Below are 17,379 nucleotides of genomic sequence, written 5' to 3' on the forward strand. Positions count from 1 at the left end.
TCATAATCTATGGCCTGCCTAACAAAACATCAATGTACATTTTTCTATTGTTTGCTGATATTAGATAAGGTATGTCCAGCAAATGTGAAAGCAGTTAGTACTTACATAAGGCAACAGCATTAAGGAGCCCAGTGTATGCTGTCCCACCCAGACACTGGTAAAAGACCCCAACTCTGTCCTGTATGGCTCCATCCAACACATCATTCTTTAATCGAATGAGGAAAAAAGCAATGAAGAGGCCAAATATCAAATTCTGAGAAAGTCTCATAATTATCCCAGACTTGTTCCTAGACAGATTTCTTACTGTTCTCCTACAAAATGGATCAAATAAATAAAAGTTAATAACAGGGAAATTCTGTAAAGTCCTATTTACACACGGCAATGCATAAAACATGTGTTAGTGTGTTGTTGTGCCATCTATTTTCAATGGCCCCCCAATGTAGTAAGTTAATGCACCTGCATTGCAGGGCAATGCAACACACAATACTGCGCTGCCATGTGTTGGGGTGTAATGCATCAGAGAAAAGGTGCAGAAGCAGCATTATGTTTCTTGTTGTGTATTGGCAGCACATTCAAATGAAAGGCCTGCTTCAACACAAAGCATGGCAATGTGCAGCATTATGCAACCTGTAGGCAGGCCTTAGGCCCAAGGTACCCAGTCAGAGAGAGGTGACACACAGTCCTTGATTGCTATGAATTGACTTATATTATAATATACAGCTTAGTGGTAATAGACGCTGACAATTCTTGAATACACTTGTAGGCAGGTGTGGCGTACCCTCCCCTCTGTAGGCAGCTCTGTGTTGCCGACTGCTGTACAGAAGGAATGGAGGATGAGAGGAACTTTGTTTCCCTGAAGCCTCCATAGATGTCACCTGGGGAGCAGTGGTCTGACTGGGCTCTGCAACACTGGATGACCTCTGTGGTTACCTTTGGTGAAGGCAGTTCTAATAAATAGCACTGCCCTGCTGTAGTTGGCATTCAATTGCAAAGTCAATGGGCCAGGGATCTGCACTGGCGAGGGACAGTGCATCTAGGCCTAGGTCAAGGTTCCTAAAGATGAGGGACAGAATAGGGATACCTTCATTGGCTCCACTACCTCTAGACTTTAGAATTGGTGATAAGGCCACCCCGCCAAACAGCCAGCCTTCTTCAACCAGTTCTGGTAATGTAAGCCTCATCAAGGTGACACTGTAAGTGCTGGGATATTCCATTGTGCCAATAACATTGCTGAGAGTTCCTGTACCTGTGACACTGGTGTCAATGAGAGGCTGTTACCTACTTGCTTTTAACTGTTAGGCAAATACCTTGCTGCTGTTCTCTACCTGTTATTTGTAACCAAATCCACTTAACCAAATAATAACTGTGCAGCTCATATGCCTTTTCTCCACCTTGGGTACCAACCAATTGGCCACACACTGTTATAAAGCAATGCAAGCATTTGTGTTTACACAGTGTTACCAGGCTTTGGCCTGTATTACGGGAGGATGGCTTCCACTGGAGGGGTGGCGGTTTTTCTGGTGTACCGGGACGGCACTCCGATGCTGCTATGTAGATCTCCATGTGACTATTCCAGTTGTCAGGTAGTTTTTTGCTGCAGACAATTTCACTGTTCTCACCTTACTCTCCAGGTACCTTCCCATGCACTAGTCTCTTTCCAAAGCCAGCAGGTATCTGTCCTTGACCAACTACTTGCTCCAGGTGCACCAGAATGACATAGGAGAACCTATATATAACATTTCCACTTCAAAATGGCCACCTGAAATCTCGAGAGACTGCAACACCCAATGAAACAGCTGGCTTCTCTAAGACACTGACAGAGTCCATAAGGAGACAATTCCCATATCAGACTCCTCTCGACCTGTAACAATAGCACAGTACCACATGCAGGCTGGAGGAGAACCTGCACTTGCCTACAAGCCCACCAGAACAGAAGGTGAAAAGGGGGCCATAATCTTGCATTTGCCATGAAATCATACAGTGGCTATTACTTTCCTTTAGTTAACACCCCATGTAACACCAAAATCTGCCATAACAATAAGTACCCATCACATATGAAAGTAATAAATACGATTATTAATAATGGGGCATTAATTCATTGTATTGAAGTATATCTAAAAGCTAAAACATTTTTGGATTGGATTTAGTTTTGGATAAAATAGTAGTTAAAACCTATGTCATTTTGCAACTCTGTCTGTGTCCCAATGGGGAGATTTATTTTCTTTTCAGTCCTGAAAATGTCATAGGAAGAAAAGGAAATCTCTTCAAAGTGATGGAATCCCTACTTAGATGTTGTACATTGAAATAGGTGTCACCATTGGAAGATTTTTCCCTCTATTCATGTTCTGGTGAAAACTGTGAAACATTGGCTTAACCATTGGTTTCTGTCTCAATGTCAATGATCACCAGGTCAAATAGAGGGGCCAAGTCTTTCCAGTAGGGATCAAGTAATAAAAACTCATCAGAAGTGACTGGCCTCAGGTCATACACAGAGGTGAAACAAATCATACTACAGAAGTTGTACATGTTTTTCTGCAGTCTTCCCTTCAATACTTCCAATCAAAGTTCAGGATTTTAAAGCTTGTCTGAGACTTCAGAAAAAAGGGGATGGAGAGCTGAAATCACACACTGCAGAGCTCAGTGGGGAGAGCTCTGAGAGCTGATTGGAGGAAAGAGATACACTCCCCTTCACACAGCACACAGGAACAGAGCTGAGGCTGTCAATCTGCTGGAGGCTTCTCCCCGTCACCATTTTTCTCTTGGTGTCAGGAAAACTTGTCAGAGGTGACTAGCAGACAGATATGACACTTAGTGCACTTCACTGAGACAACTATACACTATAGAGAGATATTTTTGTTCGTATATCATGTCTGAGGTTTGCAACCACTTTCAACAAACAGGGAGTGAAAGGAAATCTCTCCCTCCACAGCGAGGAAATCTCTGCTTGTCACCAGAACTAGTGTCACCATTGGAAGATTTTCCCCTCTGTTGCTGTTTTGGGGAAAAGCCAAAAGTTGGGATTTTCTTTTACTTTCACTTCGTATGATAACAGTAAACATGACAAACAGAGAGAGTAAATCTCCCCATCGAGGGCACAGACAACAATAAAAACCTGACAAGTGTGCTAATCCTTCTCTACTCATCTAAAATTTTAAAAAAGTTTAACATTTAGTTATATTTTAATGTCCAAAAATTGCCCACTGGAAGATAATCACCAAGCTTTTGGATTTAATTGAAAAAGCTTCCAATGACTGGTTTGCCGTTTAAGAAAAAAGCCTCTGATCACATCATACAGACCTAAGGAAGCCATATTAGAGGGGCCTGTGGCTTACACTAAGCAGGAGAGCTCATCTCTTGACACCCTAAAAGCAGCCATGTCATTGACTTCTCACCTGAGCAAGACAAAAAGTTTTGACAACTCGCTTGGGGCTTCTTTTTTTTTGAATGGGATGCTCTGCTTTACTTTAGCTGTCTTTGATGCTTCGATAAGTTCCAAGGTGTTCTGAAACTGATTGGAGTCTCTGTAGGCTTCGGCTATGGTGTGCACTCTGCTATATGTCTCGATTTCACGCTCTTTATTTCTGGTGTCAACAGATGTAAGGTCCACTGGAGATAGAATACAGACGTATGTGAAGTATCAGTGAGCTTTTATAGGAATTAAAACAGTTACAGTACTGCAAGTACTAAAATATCTACCATGGTAACTCTGCTCTGAACTTCCAATAAGTTCCTGTGAATCTACTTCTTAAGCCCAGATTAATCCTAAACTCTTGTTTAGCTCTTTTGAGGGGATGGGCTTTTTTCAATAGGACCTGGCACTTGTCTTGATTCAATGAAAAGCATCTAATACATAGTTTGTGTGCATAAGCCTAAATCATCCCACTGGAACTAGGTAGAGTTGGTTTTATACTCCCTGCTTCCCTAGGCCAACTGTGTCCCTGATTGAAATTTCGGACCTCTTTCTGAAACTGTTAGCTTCCAGAGACACTCAGGCAACTATATTTGCTGAGCCACTGACATAGAAGAAACATGATGATCAAGAAATACGGAATAGAATTAAGAATGTGTATGCTTACTACATTCTGGTGTTTTAAAGTACTGTAGGCAGCGGTTCAGCATGGCAGCTAAGGAACTTGTGTTTTCAAGAAGATGGCAGTGACAACATCCATGTTTCCCCGATAGAGGCCAGCTACTGGGTAATCTATTGACTGCATACTGGGTTGTCTTCAGTGCAGCAGGGATACATTTTGTGACTTATGTACACCCCCATCCACCACCTTTGCCGCTTAAGAGGGAGTAGTTGGGTGGTGGTAAAAATACTTCTCACCTCCCAGTCGCAAGTGTGAATGAGGTCATTGGTGAGCGGGGTCTAGGTACAGAAGGGTTGGACTGGTGATATTTCACACCTCCTCTAACATGGTAGCTGCAGAATGGATGACAAAGCTGGCTTCTTATCTTTGAAGTCCCTTTGAGGACTACATGCCTGATTTTATTCGCTGTTTGTGAGTACCTATCTTCTATTAATAAATTCTGTTACTGAGGTAATGCGCAAGGTTGGTGCGCTTCTTGTTTTTTGTTTCACTTTGCAGTATCGATCGGGCTTCCCGAGCCCTGTTTTGGAGCTGCACAACCTTGAAATATACTGGTGGTCGCTTGCTCTGGTGTTGGTTTCATCTATTTGCCACCGGTCTGGGCCCTAGAGTGCAGGAGAAATCGCAGCTGGATGACAAAGTGGACCTTGGTAAAAAAGAGGAGCTGCAGAATGCCTACTATAAGAGCTATATCATCCGGAACTGTGTTACACTGTTTTAAAGGATAAAAATATCTTTTTAAACCTTTGTTTGCATTCTCAACTCTCCTGTGCGAGAATCCTCCACACCAATGATTAACCTTCCTAGGCAAAAATCCCAGCATAGAAAAGTTTATTGTACATGTAAAGATATCTCCGAATGTCATCAGACTGATGCCCGGATGGCTGCACCTGGCGGTCCTGTCACCCTAAGACACAGTTTATCTTGGCCATGCAGCAATTTGGACCTGAGTCTAGGAGTTGTGTAAATTGGTAAATGTTCTGTGTTAAAATCTGTGTAATGGTTCGGCGCTATATGTTTAAGTTTTTAAATGCATAAACTTTGTTCTTACCAAAAAAGTCAAATGGGTTGGAGTGTTCTGGACACTCGTATCCACATTCGTCAAAAAACGTGATCATTTCTTGGGGGTTACCACAGAAAACAAGTTCTCCACAACTCATGATAGCAATCTTATCAAAGATCTGTTCAATTACAAATCAGAAAATTTAATTAAAAAGAGAAAATATTCCACACCTCTCTTAAATTGAATTACATGTCATCAGAAAGCTTGTCCTCAAAATTGTATGTTAGTGCAAATAAAAAAAGTATCACGGACAGTACTCAATTGTTTATGTGTTAATATAAAAATTGAGGCCTCCCCGTCTTCTTTTTGCTTGCTATTTACTAGTCCAACCATCATCCTTTCAAATATTTTTTACTGTACACCATTAGACCCAGCACTGCTAGATCTCGCTCAACTGATACCAACATACTGTATATTGTCTTTCCTGATTAAACTTGTTGGCCAAATGTTGAGGCCATTGCTCTTGTTAATTGCATTCTCACAATAACATGCAATTCAAAAAAGGAAACATAGATGAGTGAAGTTGTAGTCACCTTTTTTTTTCAAATGCATTTAAAGAAGTTCAACCTACTGTAAATACTTAATATAAATGTGAGTTAAATAGAGTCCTTCATATTTACAAAGGATATAAATTCCTTTTGCATGCACCAAATACAATACCTTTGCAAACATAAATACCACCTTGTAAAAGTGGCCATCAAATCATTACTAAGCTGCACATAGCCTATATCCCTGGTGTCCAACCTGTGGCCAAGGGACCATATGCAGTCCTCTGGCACTTTTTGTGCAGCCCTTGGGGCCCCTGCAGACACTTGCCTGTGTTTCCCTATGGCTCTGTTATAGACATTTCTAGCAGTCTCATGTGTTATATCTCCAGTCTATGATGCCTTCTTAAGTATGTCCCTAGTCTCCAACAACTCCTATAACTGTCACTGTTCACTGTCTCTGAAAGTCTCCTGCAGCATTTCCACAGTCTCTGACCTTGACTATCTCTTGTATCATGTATGCAGTCTCTGACCATCTCCTGTATCATGTCCACAGTCTCTGACCATCTCTTGTATCATGTCTGCAGTCTCTGACCATCTCTTTTATCATGTTTGCGGTCTCTGATTATCTCATTTATTATGTCCACAATCTCTGACCATCTCTTTTATCATGTTGTCAGTCTCTGACAATCTGTTGTGCCATGTCCACAATCTCTGACCATCTCTTGTATCATGTCTGCAGTCTCTAACAATCTCTTCTATTGTGTCCACAGTCTCTGAACAGCTCTTGTATCATGGCTGCAGTCTCTGAACAGCTCTTGTATAATGTCTGCAGTCTCTGACCAGCTCTTGTATCATGTCTGCAGTCTCTGACCAGCTCTTGAATAGTTTTTACTATATCCCGTTGAGTGTCTGCTGTCTCTGATGCTGAATATTCACTGAATTTTATGAGGGGCTCTTTGGTGAAGTCAGGGGCTGCACATGAGCCCTCCATATAAAGAAAGAGGACCATCATTGACCTATACAGAATGCACAGCTATGGGCAGGACCCAGGAGGTCCATCCACTACTGGCAACCCACAGAAAACTACAGGAGGGGGCGGAGACAAGACCAATAAACCTAGATGAGGAGAGAGGGCAGGAGGGACTGGTCTTTATTACAGGAAGCTCCCGCTCCCGAGGAAAAGTAAGAAGTTGCTGGATTATTACACAGATCTGGAAGATGTTCTAAGCACATCAAAATTAAATAAAGAATACATATGACATTTGTATTTAGACATTTTTTTTGCCTGGATTTCAAATAAAGAAAGAACATAAAATAAGATAGTTTAACTGTGGTTTTACGATGTTGCCATGTAGAAACGTTAGCTAAATATTCACCAAAATATCAATAATAATGGTGGTAAAGCAAACTATATTATTATTATGATTAGGCAATCATTGCAAAGAACAATTGTTTAACCGCTGTGCGATTTGGCTTTTCCCTGATAACACTTCCTGTGGTAATATCAGGGTGTAGAGCAGAATTAGGGCAGTAAATCTACAATTGTTGTTTACTCACTCTGAACAGTTCAGATCGTGGCTGGTGAATGGAAATAATCACTATCCGGTCCTTTCGAGCCAGCTCAGAAAGCAGTAACGCGATATGATTTGCCGTCATTGCATCCAAACCCGTAGTTGGCTCATCAAGTAAAATTATTTCTATGAGAGACAAGGGAGTCAGTGAGTGAAATAATGGAAACGCAATCTGTGGACATCAGTGACACACATTATACTTTATATTATGTTGTGTGATTATGTTAATCTCAACCACAATTAGCATAATTAAAAAAATACTATGGTAGACCATGAGTGGAGGCTATCATGTGTTGGCTATCTGGATCACGGCCACGATACCAAAGGTATTACCCTATGGATCGCAGGCCAGTTTTCTCTGTCTTTACAGAGTAGTAGAAGAAATAGCATAAAACATAACCATAACATAAAATGAGTGACAGGAATCTGGAGCAGCAGATTAACATCAAAGTTTGCATGAAAATTGGCAAAAGTGCGCGTGAAACTTTATCTCTGTTCCAAGAGGCTTATGGTGAACATTCCATGAATAAATCAAGTGTTTTAGAAAGGCATAGGTGGTTTAAGAGGGGCGGGAAGATGTCGACAATGACTCAAGAAGTGTCAACCAACAATGTTACTTCTGAAAGAGTTACAGGATTCTGTTTGGAGGAAAAGACCAGAACTCTGGCCTGACAAGTGGATTCTCCACCACAACAATGCTCCTGCACATGATGCGTTAAGTGTTTACGAGTTCCTGGCCCAGAAATCCGTTCCAAAACTTGACCAAAAACTGTTTTCAAAATTGAAAAAAATGCCTTAAAACGACACAGGTTTGGTGACATTCTGGCAATCCAGTGTTCCATGACAAAGAGTTCCAGCAATGTTTCTAGCAGTGGCACATTCATCTAGAAAAGTTCCAATTCCAGGAATTAAATTGTCACACCTTATATGTATTTATCATCTCACTACATGCAAGGCATTCTCTAATTGGAAAAGATGAGGCAGTGATGTAACAATCTCCCCCTAGTCCAATCAGAGCACACCTTGCATTCATTGAGAAAATGTAAATTCTGTGAATGGCACCCCTACATAGGGAGCAATCCACTGTGTTCACTATGCTGAAGGGCAGTCGCTCAACTTGGGACCTGGGAGTCAGTGGTTATCTCTGTAGTAGCGGAGAGTACTACAGTGATTTCCAGATTCCACAGGTATGGCATGTGCATACTTACATACACTGGTCCACAGTGCAACAATGTAACTGTGCTAGAAAATCTATGCCTGAAATTCAGCATTAGGGGCAAGAGACAGATTTCTTTCCATTGATACCTTCCCAGCATTGCCTTACCACTCTGTTTGCCTATAGGACGTAACTTGTCAAAGTCACATGACCAGCTCTCCTCCAATCATGGACTTCCTAATGCTGCAGCCTGACTCATGTGGACCATAAAGACTCAATAAGGTAGTCTACATTGTATGAATGAGACGCAAAATGCTGGTCCACCACGACCCTTGAAGCCGCGGTCTCTCCTACCGGCCGCAACAGATCACGGTTGAGCACAAACCACGCAGGGCCGACGATCGCTACCGCAACGCCCCGCTCGACTCTGATGACGATCCTTCAACACCTTCAGCGCCTCACGACGCCGAGCCCTCAGCACCCGACGCCTGGCCTCAACAACCCCAGTCACCGAGCCGCCAGCATCACCAGTCGCCGTGCCTACCATCACCCCCAGCCATCGCACCCTACGACCCCTCCACTAGCCGAACCACCGTACCCACTGAAGACATGCCACAGCACCCATGGTCGCCAGCTTACTGCACCCACAGACTGCTGCCAACCAGCTGCCGCCCTCCACCCTCACTCTACCCCTACAGAAGGACTCAAATGACTCTCCCATGGTAACACAGATTCCCCACACACCTTGCCCTGACCTGTATCCCTTCACCTCCCCTGACCCAACTGTCACCGCACCCACCCCAACATGCCTCCTGCACTCCTCCTCCTCATTTTCCTCTCCACCATCCCAAAAATCGCCTCCCTCTACCCGCCTACCCCCCCAAAACAGCTCTACATTGCCCCTTCACTACTCCCCTCTCCCCACTACGGCACTCACCACCTCCTCCTGCTACTCCACTCCCCCGTCGACCCACGTGCCACCACTATCAGACCCACACGCTCCTACACTTCCCATTCCCATGCCACCTTCCTCACCCTTCTCCTTCTCCTATCTGCTGGGGACATCTCCCCGAACCCTGGCCCCTCGCCACCTCACCCCTCCTCTAGGGACCCCCCTGCTCCCGCCAGCTGCCGTAACCCCCTCAACCTCATATCTGTGCCCCTTCTCCCCGCATCCATCCCCCCTCTCTCGGTTGCACTCCTGAACGCCCGCTCGGTCTGCAACAAACTTACTGCCATCCATGACCTCTTTATCTCCCGCTCCCTTAACCTCCTAGCCATCACCGAAACCTGGGTACAGGCCGCTGACTCCACCTCCCCTGCGGCACTCTCCTATGGAGGTCTCGTCTGGTCCCATTCACCAAGACTGAGCGGTCACAAAGGTGGTGGGGTCGGCCTGCTCCTATCACCGCTGAGCACCTTCCAGGTCCTCCCTAATACTCCCTCCCTAACTTTCTCCTCCTTCGAGGCTCACTGCATCCGGCTCTTCTCACCCACCCCCCTAAGGATCGCAGTGATCTACAGGCCTCCCGGATCCATACCCCGCTTCCTGGATGACTTCGCTGCCTGGCTTCCCTTCTTCCTCTCCTCTGAGCTACCAACCATCATCCTCGGGGACTTCAATATCCCCATCAATGACAACAGCCCGGCTACTTCCCAATTCCTCCACCTAACCTCCTCCTTCGCGCTCACACAGCACACTCAATCCTCCACCCACATCATTGGGAACACCCTGGACCTCGTCTTCTCCCACCTCTGTACCCTCAACCAGTTCTCTAACACCCCCTTCCCTCTCTCCGACCACCACCTCCTCACGTTCTCCATCTCCCCTTCCCCTACCTTCCCCCCCCCCAGAGCGCCAAACCATCACCAGCCGCAACCTTCGCAACCTGAACCCGGCCCCCCTCCACTCAGCTGCCGACCGCCTACACGACAGCATCCTTCCACTGTCTTGTCCTGACCTAGCCACTAACACGTACAACGACTCACTATCAGCTACCCTAGACTCTCTGGCACCCCTAACCACACGCTACATCAAACCCAGACCGCTCCAACCATGGCAGAACGACCACACTAAATGCCTCAAACGTCGCAGTCGTGCGCTGGAGAGACTATGGCGCAAAACCAGGTCCCCCCGTTCATTCTCCCTCTACAAATCTGCCTTCCTCACTTACACCTCCTCCCTCCACGCCGCCAAGCAGGCTTACTTCGTAAACCTGATTAACACCCTCTCCTCCTGCCCTCGCCGACTCTTCTCCACCTTCAACTCCCTGCTCTCTCCCCCCCCCTCCTCCACTCAGTACCTCACTCACCGCCCACGAGATTGCCACTCATTTCCACAATAAAATTGATGCTATCCGTCAGGACATAGTCAACTCGCAATCTACCTCCCCACCTAGCCTCCCCCCCCCTATCTCCCCCTCATCTCTTCCCTCCTCTGACCTCGCAACCGCACTGCCCCCCTCCACACCCAAGACCCCGCTTACCGTAACCCCACCAGCTCTGCACTCCTTCAGCCCCGCTACCACTGAGGAAGTCACCAGGGTCTTCTCTGAAGCCCGCCTCACTACCTGCCCCCTAGACCCTATCCCCTCTCGACTCCTCCAGTCACCCCCCTCTTCCCTCATCTGCTCCCTCACCCACATCTTCAATCTCTCCCTCTCTACCGGCGTATTCCCCTCCCCCCTAAAGCATGCGCACATCACCCCCATACTCAAAAAGCCCTCCCTGGACCCCTCTGACCCAAACAACCTCAGACCCATCTCCCTGCTGCCACTCACTTCCAAACTCCTGGAGCGCTTAGTCTACAACCGCCTAAGCGCCCACCTAACTGACAACAACCTCCTTGATCCACTACAGTCCGGCTTCCGTCCCCTACACTCCACCGAAACCGCCCTCCTCAAAATCACCAACGACCTACTTACCGCCAAAGCCAAAGGCGACTACTCTGTCCTCCTCCTCCTGGACCTCTCCGCGGCCTTCGACACAGTTGACCACCCCCTCCTCCTTAATAAACTATTCTCCCTTGGCATCAGAGACACCGCTCTCTCCTGGTTCTCCTCTTACCTATCCCGACGCTCCTTCAGCGTTTCCTACAATGGTGCCACCTCCCCTTCCCTCCCCCTCTCTGTTGGGGTCCCCCAGGGCTCTGTCCTTGGACCCCTTCTCTTCTCCATCTACACCTCCTCCCTTGGCAAACTCATACACTCCCACGGCTTCAACTACCATCTCTATGCTGATGACACTCAAATTTACCTCTCCACCCCTCACCTCACCTCCACTTTCTCCGCCCGCATCACTCACCTCCTAAACGACATCTCTGACTGGATGTCGCTCCATTTCCTCAAACTCAACCTCTCCAAAACCAAGCTTCTCGTCTTCCCTCCTGCCCGCGCCCCCCCCCCCCATCCTATCCATCACTACTAACATCACCACCATCAATCCCGCCCCGCAAGCCAAAGTCCTTGGGGTCATTCTGGACTCTAACCTCTCCTTCCAACCTCATGTCAAATCACTGACAAACACATGCAGGCTCCACCTCCGCAATATCGCCAAAATACGCACCTTCCTTACCCCAGACACCGCTAAACTACTTGTGCACTCCCTGATTATCTCACGCCTTGACTACTGCAACTCCCTCCTCACCGGCCTACCCCAGTGCAAACTCTCCCCGCTTCAGACCATCCTGAACTCAGCTGCCAGACTCATCCACCTCACCAGCCGCTCCACCTCTGCCACCCCCCTCTGCCTCTCCCTCCACTGGCTCCCTATCGCCCAACGCATCAAATTCAAACTACTCACTCTGACCTACAAAGCCATTCACAACACTGCCCCTAACTACCTCACCGACCTGATTCCCAAGTACCACCCTACCCGTACCCTTCGCTCTTCACAGGACCTCCTTCTATCTTGCTCCCTGGTCTCCTCCTCACACGCACGTCTGCAAGACTTCTCCAGGTCCTCCCCCATCCTCTGGAACTCACTACCCCAATCCATCAGACTGTCACCTTCCCTCCTCACCTTCAGGCGCTCCCTGAAAACCCACCTCTTCAGGGAAGCCTACCCCACCCTCACCTAACTGCTGCTCTCCTTCATTCCTCCTACCACTCCATCCCCCACAGCCACTTCCTCCTGTACCACTACCCCCTCCCTCCCAGATTGTAAGCTCGAAAGAGTAGGGCCCTCTTACCCCTCGTGTGCTGTTCGTAGCTGCTGTAATGTTTCATGTATTGTCCCCCCCTCTATTGTACAGCGCTGAGCAAACCCTTTGGCGCTATATAAACTCAATGTAATGTAATGTAATGGTCGCAGTATTGAATTATACTGTGGGGTACAATGGAAAGTAGACAGTAATATTCATTTTCTCTTATAATTTGACCCTGTAATATAAAAGTGTAGAGAGGCACTGAGTGCCACAGTCAGTAATTTACTAGATAGTGAAGCAAGGATGAATATTTCCATAGTTCACTCCTCAATCATACACGGTATGCCCCATATTTATATAGGAAATGGTGAAATATATAATGATATACTCACTGGGGTCCTGAATCAGTTGGGCTGCTATGGACACCCGACGTCTTTCTCCACTGGAAATGCCATTGAAGACACGTCCTCCTATTACTGTGTCTGCAGAATTAGTGAGACTCAGCTCCGCCATAACTGAATCAACCTGAAACACATAATAGTGAGTTCTCTGAATGCCTTTTTATGAAGCGGTGTAGATCGCTTCACCGAATGAGGAGAGAAGCGATCTACAAACGCTTTGAATGCTGGAAAACGGCTGCTGTTACTATAATCTCGCAAGGTTACAGTAAGAGATCAGTCAAACACCGTTTACTAAGCAGCGGTAAATTACTGCGGTTTCCCTGATTCTCCACCTCTGGGCTGGAGAATCTGGAGGGAGAACACAGATCGCCAGTGAAGGGCTGACATCGCTCCTTCATACACTGGCCATCTGTGTGCTGAGATGATCACTGGAGAACATGTTCTCCGCTGATCATCTCTGTTTCCTAAACCACTAATGATCGGAGATCAGCAAAGATCCTCAGGATCGCCACTGATCTCTGTTTTATAAAAGGACACCATAATGGTATGGCTGATCCGTGTTCATCCTTTGTGGCTATTGAGGAATAAATTTAAATGAAAGTTTTCATGTTCAGCCTTAACATCAGTCACACGGCTATTATGATGACTCTCAAAACATTAGGCTGAAAATGTAATCCTGCATAGTCAGTTTAAAGGATAAAACATGAAAAAACATGATCTGCCATTGCTGAGCTCTTCATATGAATATGCTGGTTGTCTGATATGCTGATCCAAAGATTCCAATATTGTGTCACTGACTTGACGGTCGGTCAAAGTGCTGAGATCAGAGACAGAAATAAGAAGGCTGCAAACCTCTCCTGGCAATGATAATTGCCTGGCTGTTAATTGATCCAGAGGCTTCAATATTCACTGACCTGGAGCAGGTATGCAGGGTGGGAGTTTTGCTTTCCATCTTTACTTACTGTATGTATGTCTCAGGTCATGGATGCGGAAAAATATTGAAGGCAGAGATGGTCAGGCAACTAGCATTTTCAAAGAGAGCCAGCAATGATAGCTGTGGTCTTTCAGCACAAGGCAGAAAATAAAACTCCATGTTTCTCTGTTGACACGTTTCCTTTAACCCAAATGAATTATGACTTTGAACTCAAGGTATTATTTATAGATCATTTACATTGTACCTTACATCATCACATGATTGTTAACACTCCCTTCCTGATTAAAGGATGTGCCACTCCGCCATCTGTCATTCCCCATATTGACCTTTGGCTGAGTAATGTCACTGCGATAAGGCGTGAGTAGATCCCTTCCGGAGAATAAGTTCCATAGATTTATCAGAGCAATCTATCTACTGAGAAGCTTATAGAGTCAGCTGATACCAATAAGGATTGTAGGCAGAAGGCTTTATAAATGAACGAAAGTTTAATGACTTAAAAAAAGAAACTTCAGGCAACTAATAAAATAACTCAAAGAACACTTAATCAAAACTGAATTTATACCTCCTGCCTCTCTCGGCCAACTCCTTTGTGTTGGTCACTTTCTGCCCTAACCTTCGTATCACACTAACAAGACCAGAAGTAGACCTCCAGTTTCTATATCACTTTAAATAGTTCACTCAGGCCAAGCTGGTCCAAATTAATTCTTTCCATTACTACATGATGCAGCCGCTCTATGTGTGGTAATGAACTGTAGCAGAATTAGCTACTTACACTAGTGGCAGAATTTAAGAGACTCAGGTTGCTTCTACACCAGGGGCAGACTGACAACTCATGGGGCCCCCGGGCAATAGGGGATCATGGGGCCCCTGTGTCCTTGTCCAAACTCAAAAAAGCCTATGAAAAAGGTACTGGGGCATCTCATGGGGCCCCCTACTGACCCCGGGCCCTCGGGCAGCGCCCGAGTTTCCAAATGGTCAGTCTGCCCCTGTATTGGAGTGAAAGATGTTGGGGAGATTAGTGGTGAACAGTGGGATATGGCCTTGGAATCGGTTCCTTTTATTTCTCTGTCCGTCTCACACAAGCTCTCCCAAATATTTATACTTTATTGGGCCTATAGAACACCAACTAAGTTGTTTGTTTGGGGTAGGAGAGACTCCCCTCTGTGCCCCAAATGTAATTTGCATAGAGGTGATTTTATACATACAGTATGCTCTGGTGTTGCCCAAAACTTACACGGTATTAGGTCGAGGTGTTGCAAACTATTTCATTGGCTACCCAAGTTCCCATCCCTACTGATCCGCTAATGTGCTTACCGGGCACATTGGATGCTGAAATGTACCAGCCTGGTGTCTATGTTATGGTTATTCGTCTTTTTGTACCTGGCTAGAAAACTGATAAACTGCGAGGTATTGGATGTCTTCCACAATCCCAACCACAAAACAGTGGGTAGAATATGTTCATTCTCTCCCTTTGTGAGAACAGCTAGCCTACCATCACTGCAATGCCCTTCGTAAATGTAATCTGGTTTGACAGGGCTGGCTTTGGCCCCACCACAATTAGTAATGGGTAGGCTGCTAAGAATGTGAGTTCTGATGATCCTTCTTTAAGATGCTCCCACCTATAGGATTGTACGTTGCTCTGATCTCATGTGTATTTATATTATGTGACCTGTATTACTTGTTAAATTGAACAGAGATGCTTTCTGCTCTAGATTTATACAGTTTTTTTTTGTTTTGGGTGTAGTTTTGATCTTCTCTAACACTTGTCTTTGCCTGATTTAGGCACCTACAACTGTACAAGACTAGGTGAACTGTACTGTGTGTGCATTGCACTATTTCTTGTCTTGTCCCTTGATATCAATAAAAGAGTTTAGATTAAAAAAAAAATTAGAATATTCAATGATGCAACAAACACATTATTGTTCCACATATTTGAATTGACTGAAAATATTGATATAAAATATAATCTATCAGTCATTAATATAAACAGTCTATTAAACTAATTTAATCAGTCTGAATTACAATAAATTCCTACAATGCTGCTGTTAATTGCGAGTGCAGTGGCTTAGCGTTTTCAGCCTGCAACAGGAATCACTGTTTCTGGCAGGATCTCCAGGTAAGAAACTTTGCAACAGATCTGCAAATATTTGCTTAAAACTGCAAGTATTTAATTAAAAAGTGTTGCAAATATTTGCTTAAAAATGGTATACATTGGTGATACAAAAATCTTAATTAAAATCATTTTATGTGAATACACTGAGGTATAATGCCCAACGTATAAACAAAAAAAAGAAAAAATAGATCTAGGGTTTATGTGTACTTTAGGATAAACAATAGGAAGTGGACGTTCAGGAAATATGTCAGTGTTTATCCTGTGGTTTTGTATATCTTATTTTCTACTGAATGTTGATAAAAGCCGTTGAGTATCCTACTAGATGAAGGCAATTGACCCAATGTTCTCCTATTCACAAAATTCGGCATCTTCTTTTAAAGCTCTAAAATGTTCTTGACAAAAGGACCACCAGCCAAGGGATGGCAAGCTACCATTATAGCAGGCAACCCACAAGCTCACTGGTCTTCTAACCATAGGAATACTAGTACCTTAGCCTCTATACCAAGCTGGTGTCACTTAGATCTTGAAAGTCTATAAAATAAAAATTATTCTGCAGCTCTTAGTCAAATGTTTCTAATAACCCCCTCTCCCCCCAACCCCCCCCCCCCTTGGGCCTCATCATCTAATACAGGAAGGTGCCTTGAAAGCAGCTGCACCATTGAAATACCCCCACCATCCTGAACCATCAAGTTGTCTCTGTGTAAGCAGATGTTCAGTATACTTTACCACTCTTTGGTGCACAGGTGTCAAAATGGCAGCCCTCCAGCTGTTGCCAAACTACAAGTCCCATGAGGCATTGCAAGATTGACAGTTACAAGCATGACTCCCAAAGGCAGGGACATGATGGGACTTGTAGTTTCGCAACAGCTGGAGGTACGGCAGTTTGACACCCCTACTTTAGGGTGATTGTCAGAAACCAACCTTCTTCTTTATGGCATCTTTAGAGTGTTTCTGAAGTGACAGCATTGCTGTGTAGGTCAAGGTTTCTCGAACCGTCAGGTAAGCAAGTAGACTGTCATGCTGCAAAATGGAAAAAAAAAATATAAACCCATGAATAAAATTTGAAATATCATATATTAAATTCCATACGCTATTGTATATGGTATGATATATTGAATATAATTGCATTTTTACATTTTGGTTTCTGTCTATGGGAGTAATGACACTTCAACATTTCTACACCAACAGTAATATACAGAATTGATTTCAGTAAAACAAAAGGGTCCTTTCACAGGGAGCGGACCCTTTCAGTGGATCCGCTTGCTCAGCAGGGGATCTCTCCACTGACTGCTGCTGCAGAGCAGACACCAAGCTGCTCACTCTCCTCAATGGGCGGTCGGATGAAAACGGACCGCCTGTCCATTTTCATCCGACCCAATCCGACAGACGGAAGGGGAATTGGATCACCATCCGTCCCT

The 17,379-nt window shown here is 45.1% G+C and overlaps 1 protein-coding gene across 1 annotated transcript in view; it reads right to left on the reverse strand.

The window, feature by feature from the left end:
* The window catches only part of ABCG5 (ATP binding cassette subfamily G member 5), a 36,433-nt gene that overhangs the window by 9,230 nt on the left and 9,824 nt on the right, over window positions 1-17,379 (reverse strand). Inside the window, exons 5-10 of the mRNA XM_089677845.1 lie at window positions 16,883-16,981; window positions 12,906-13,038; window positions 7,200-7,339; window positions 5,143-5,272; window positions 3,393-3,606; window positions 106-311 (exon numbers count right to left, since the gene is read on the reverse strand). Of these exons, the coding sequence (XP_089533971.1) occupies window positions 106-311; window positions 3,393-3,606; window positions 5,143-5,272; window positions 7,200-7,339; window positions 12,906-13,038; window positions 16,883-16,981 (922 nt within the window). The remainder of the gene's footprint in view (window positions 1-105; window positions 312-3,392; window positions 3,607-5,142; window positions 5,273-7,199; window positions 7,340-12,905; window positions 13,039-16,882; window positions 16,982-17,379) is intronic.

Source organism: Staurois parvus, unplaced genomic scaffold, assembly GCF_062004578.1.
Source record: "Staurois parvus isolate SC_StPar_1 unplaced genomic scaffold, SC_StPar_1.0 ptg000192l, whole genome shotgun sequence".
NCBI lineage: Eukaryota > Metazoa > Chordata > Amphibia > Anura > Ranidae > Staurois > Staurois parvus.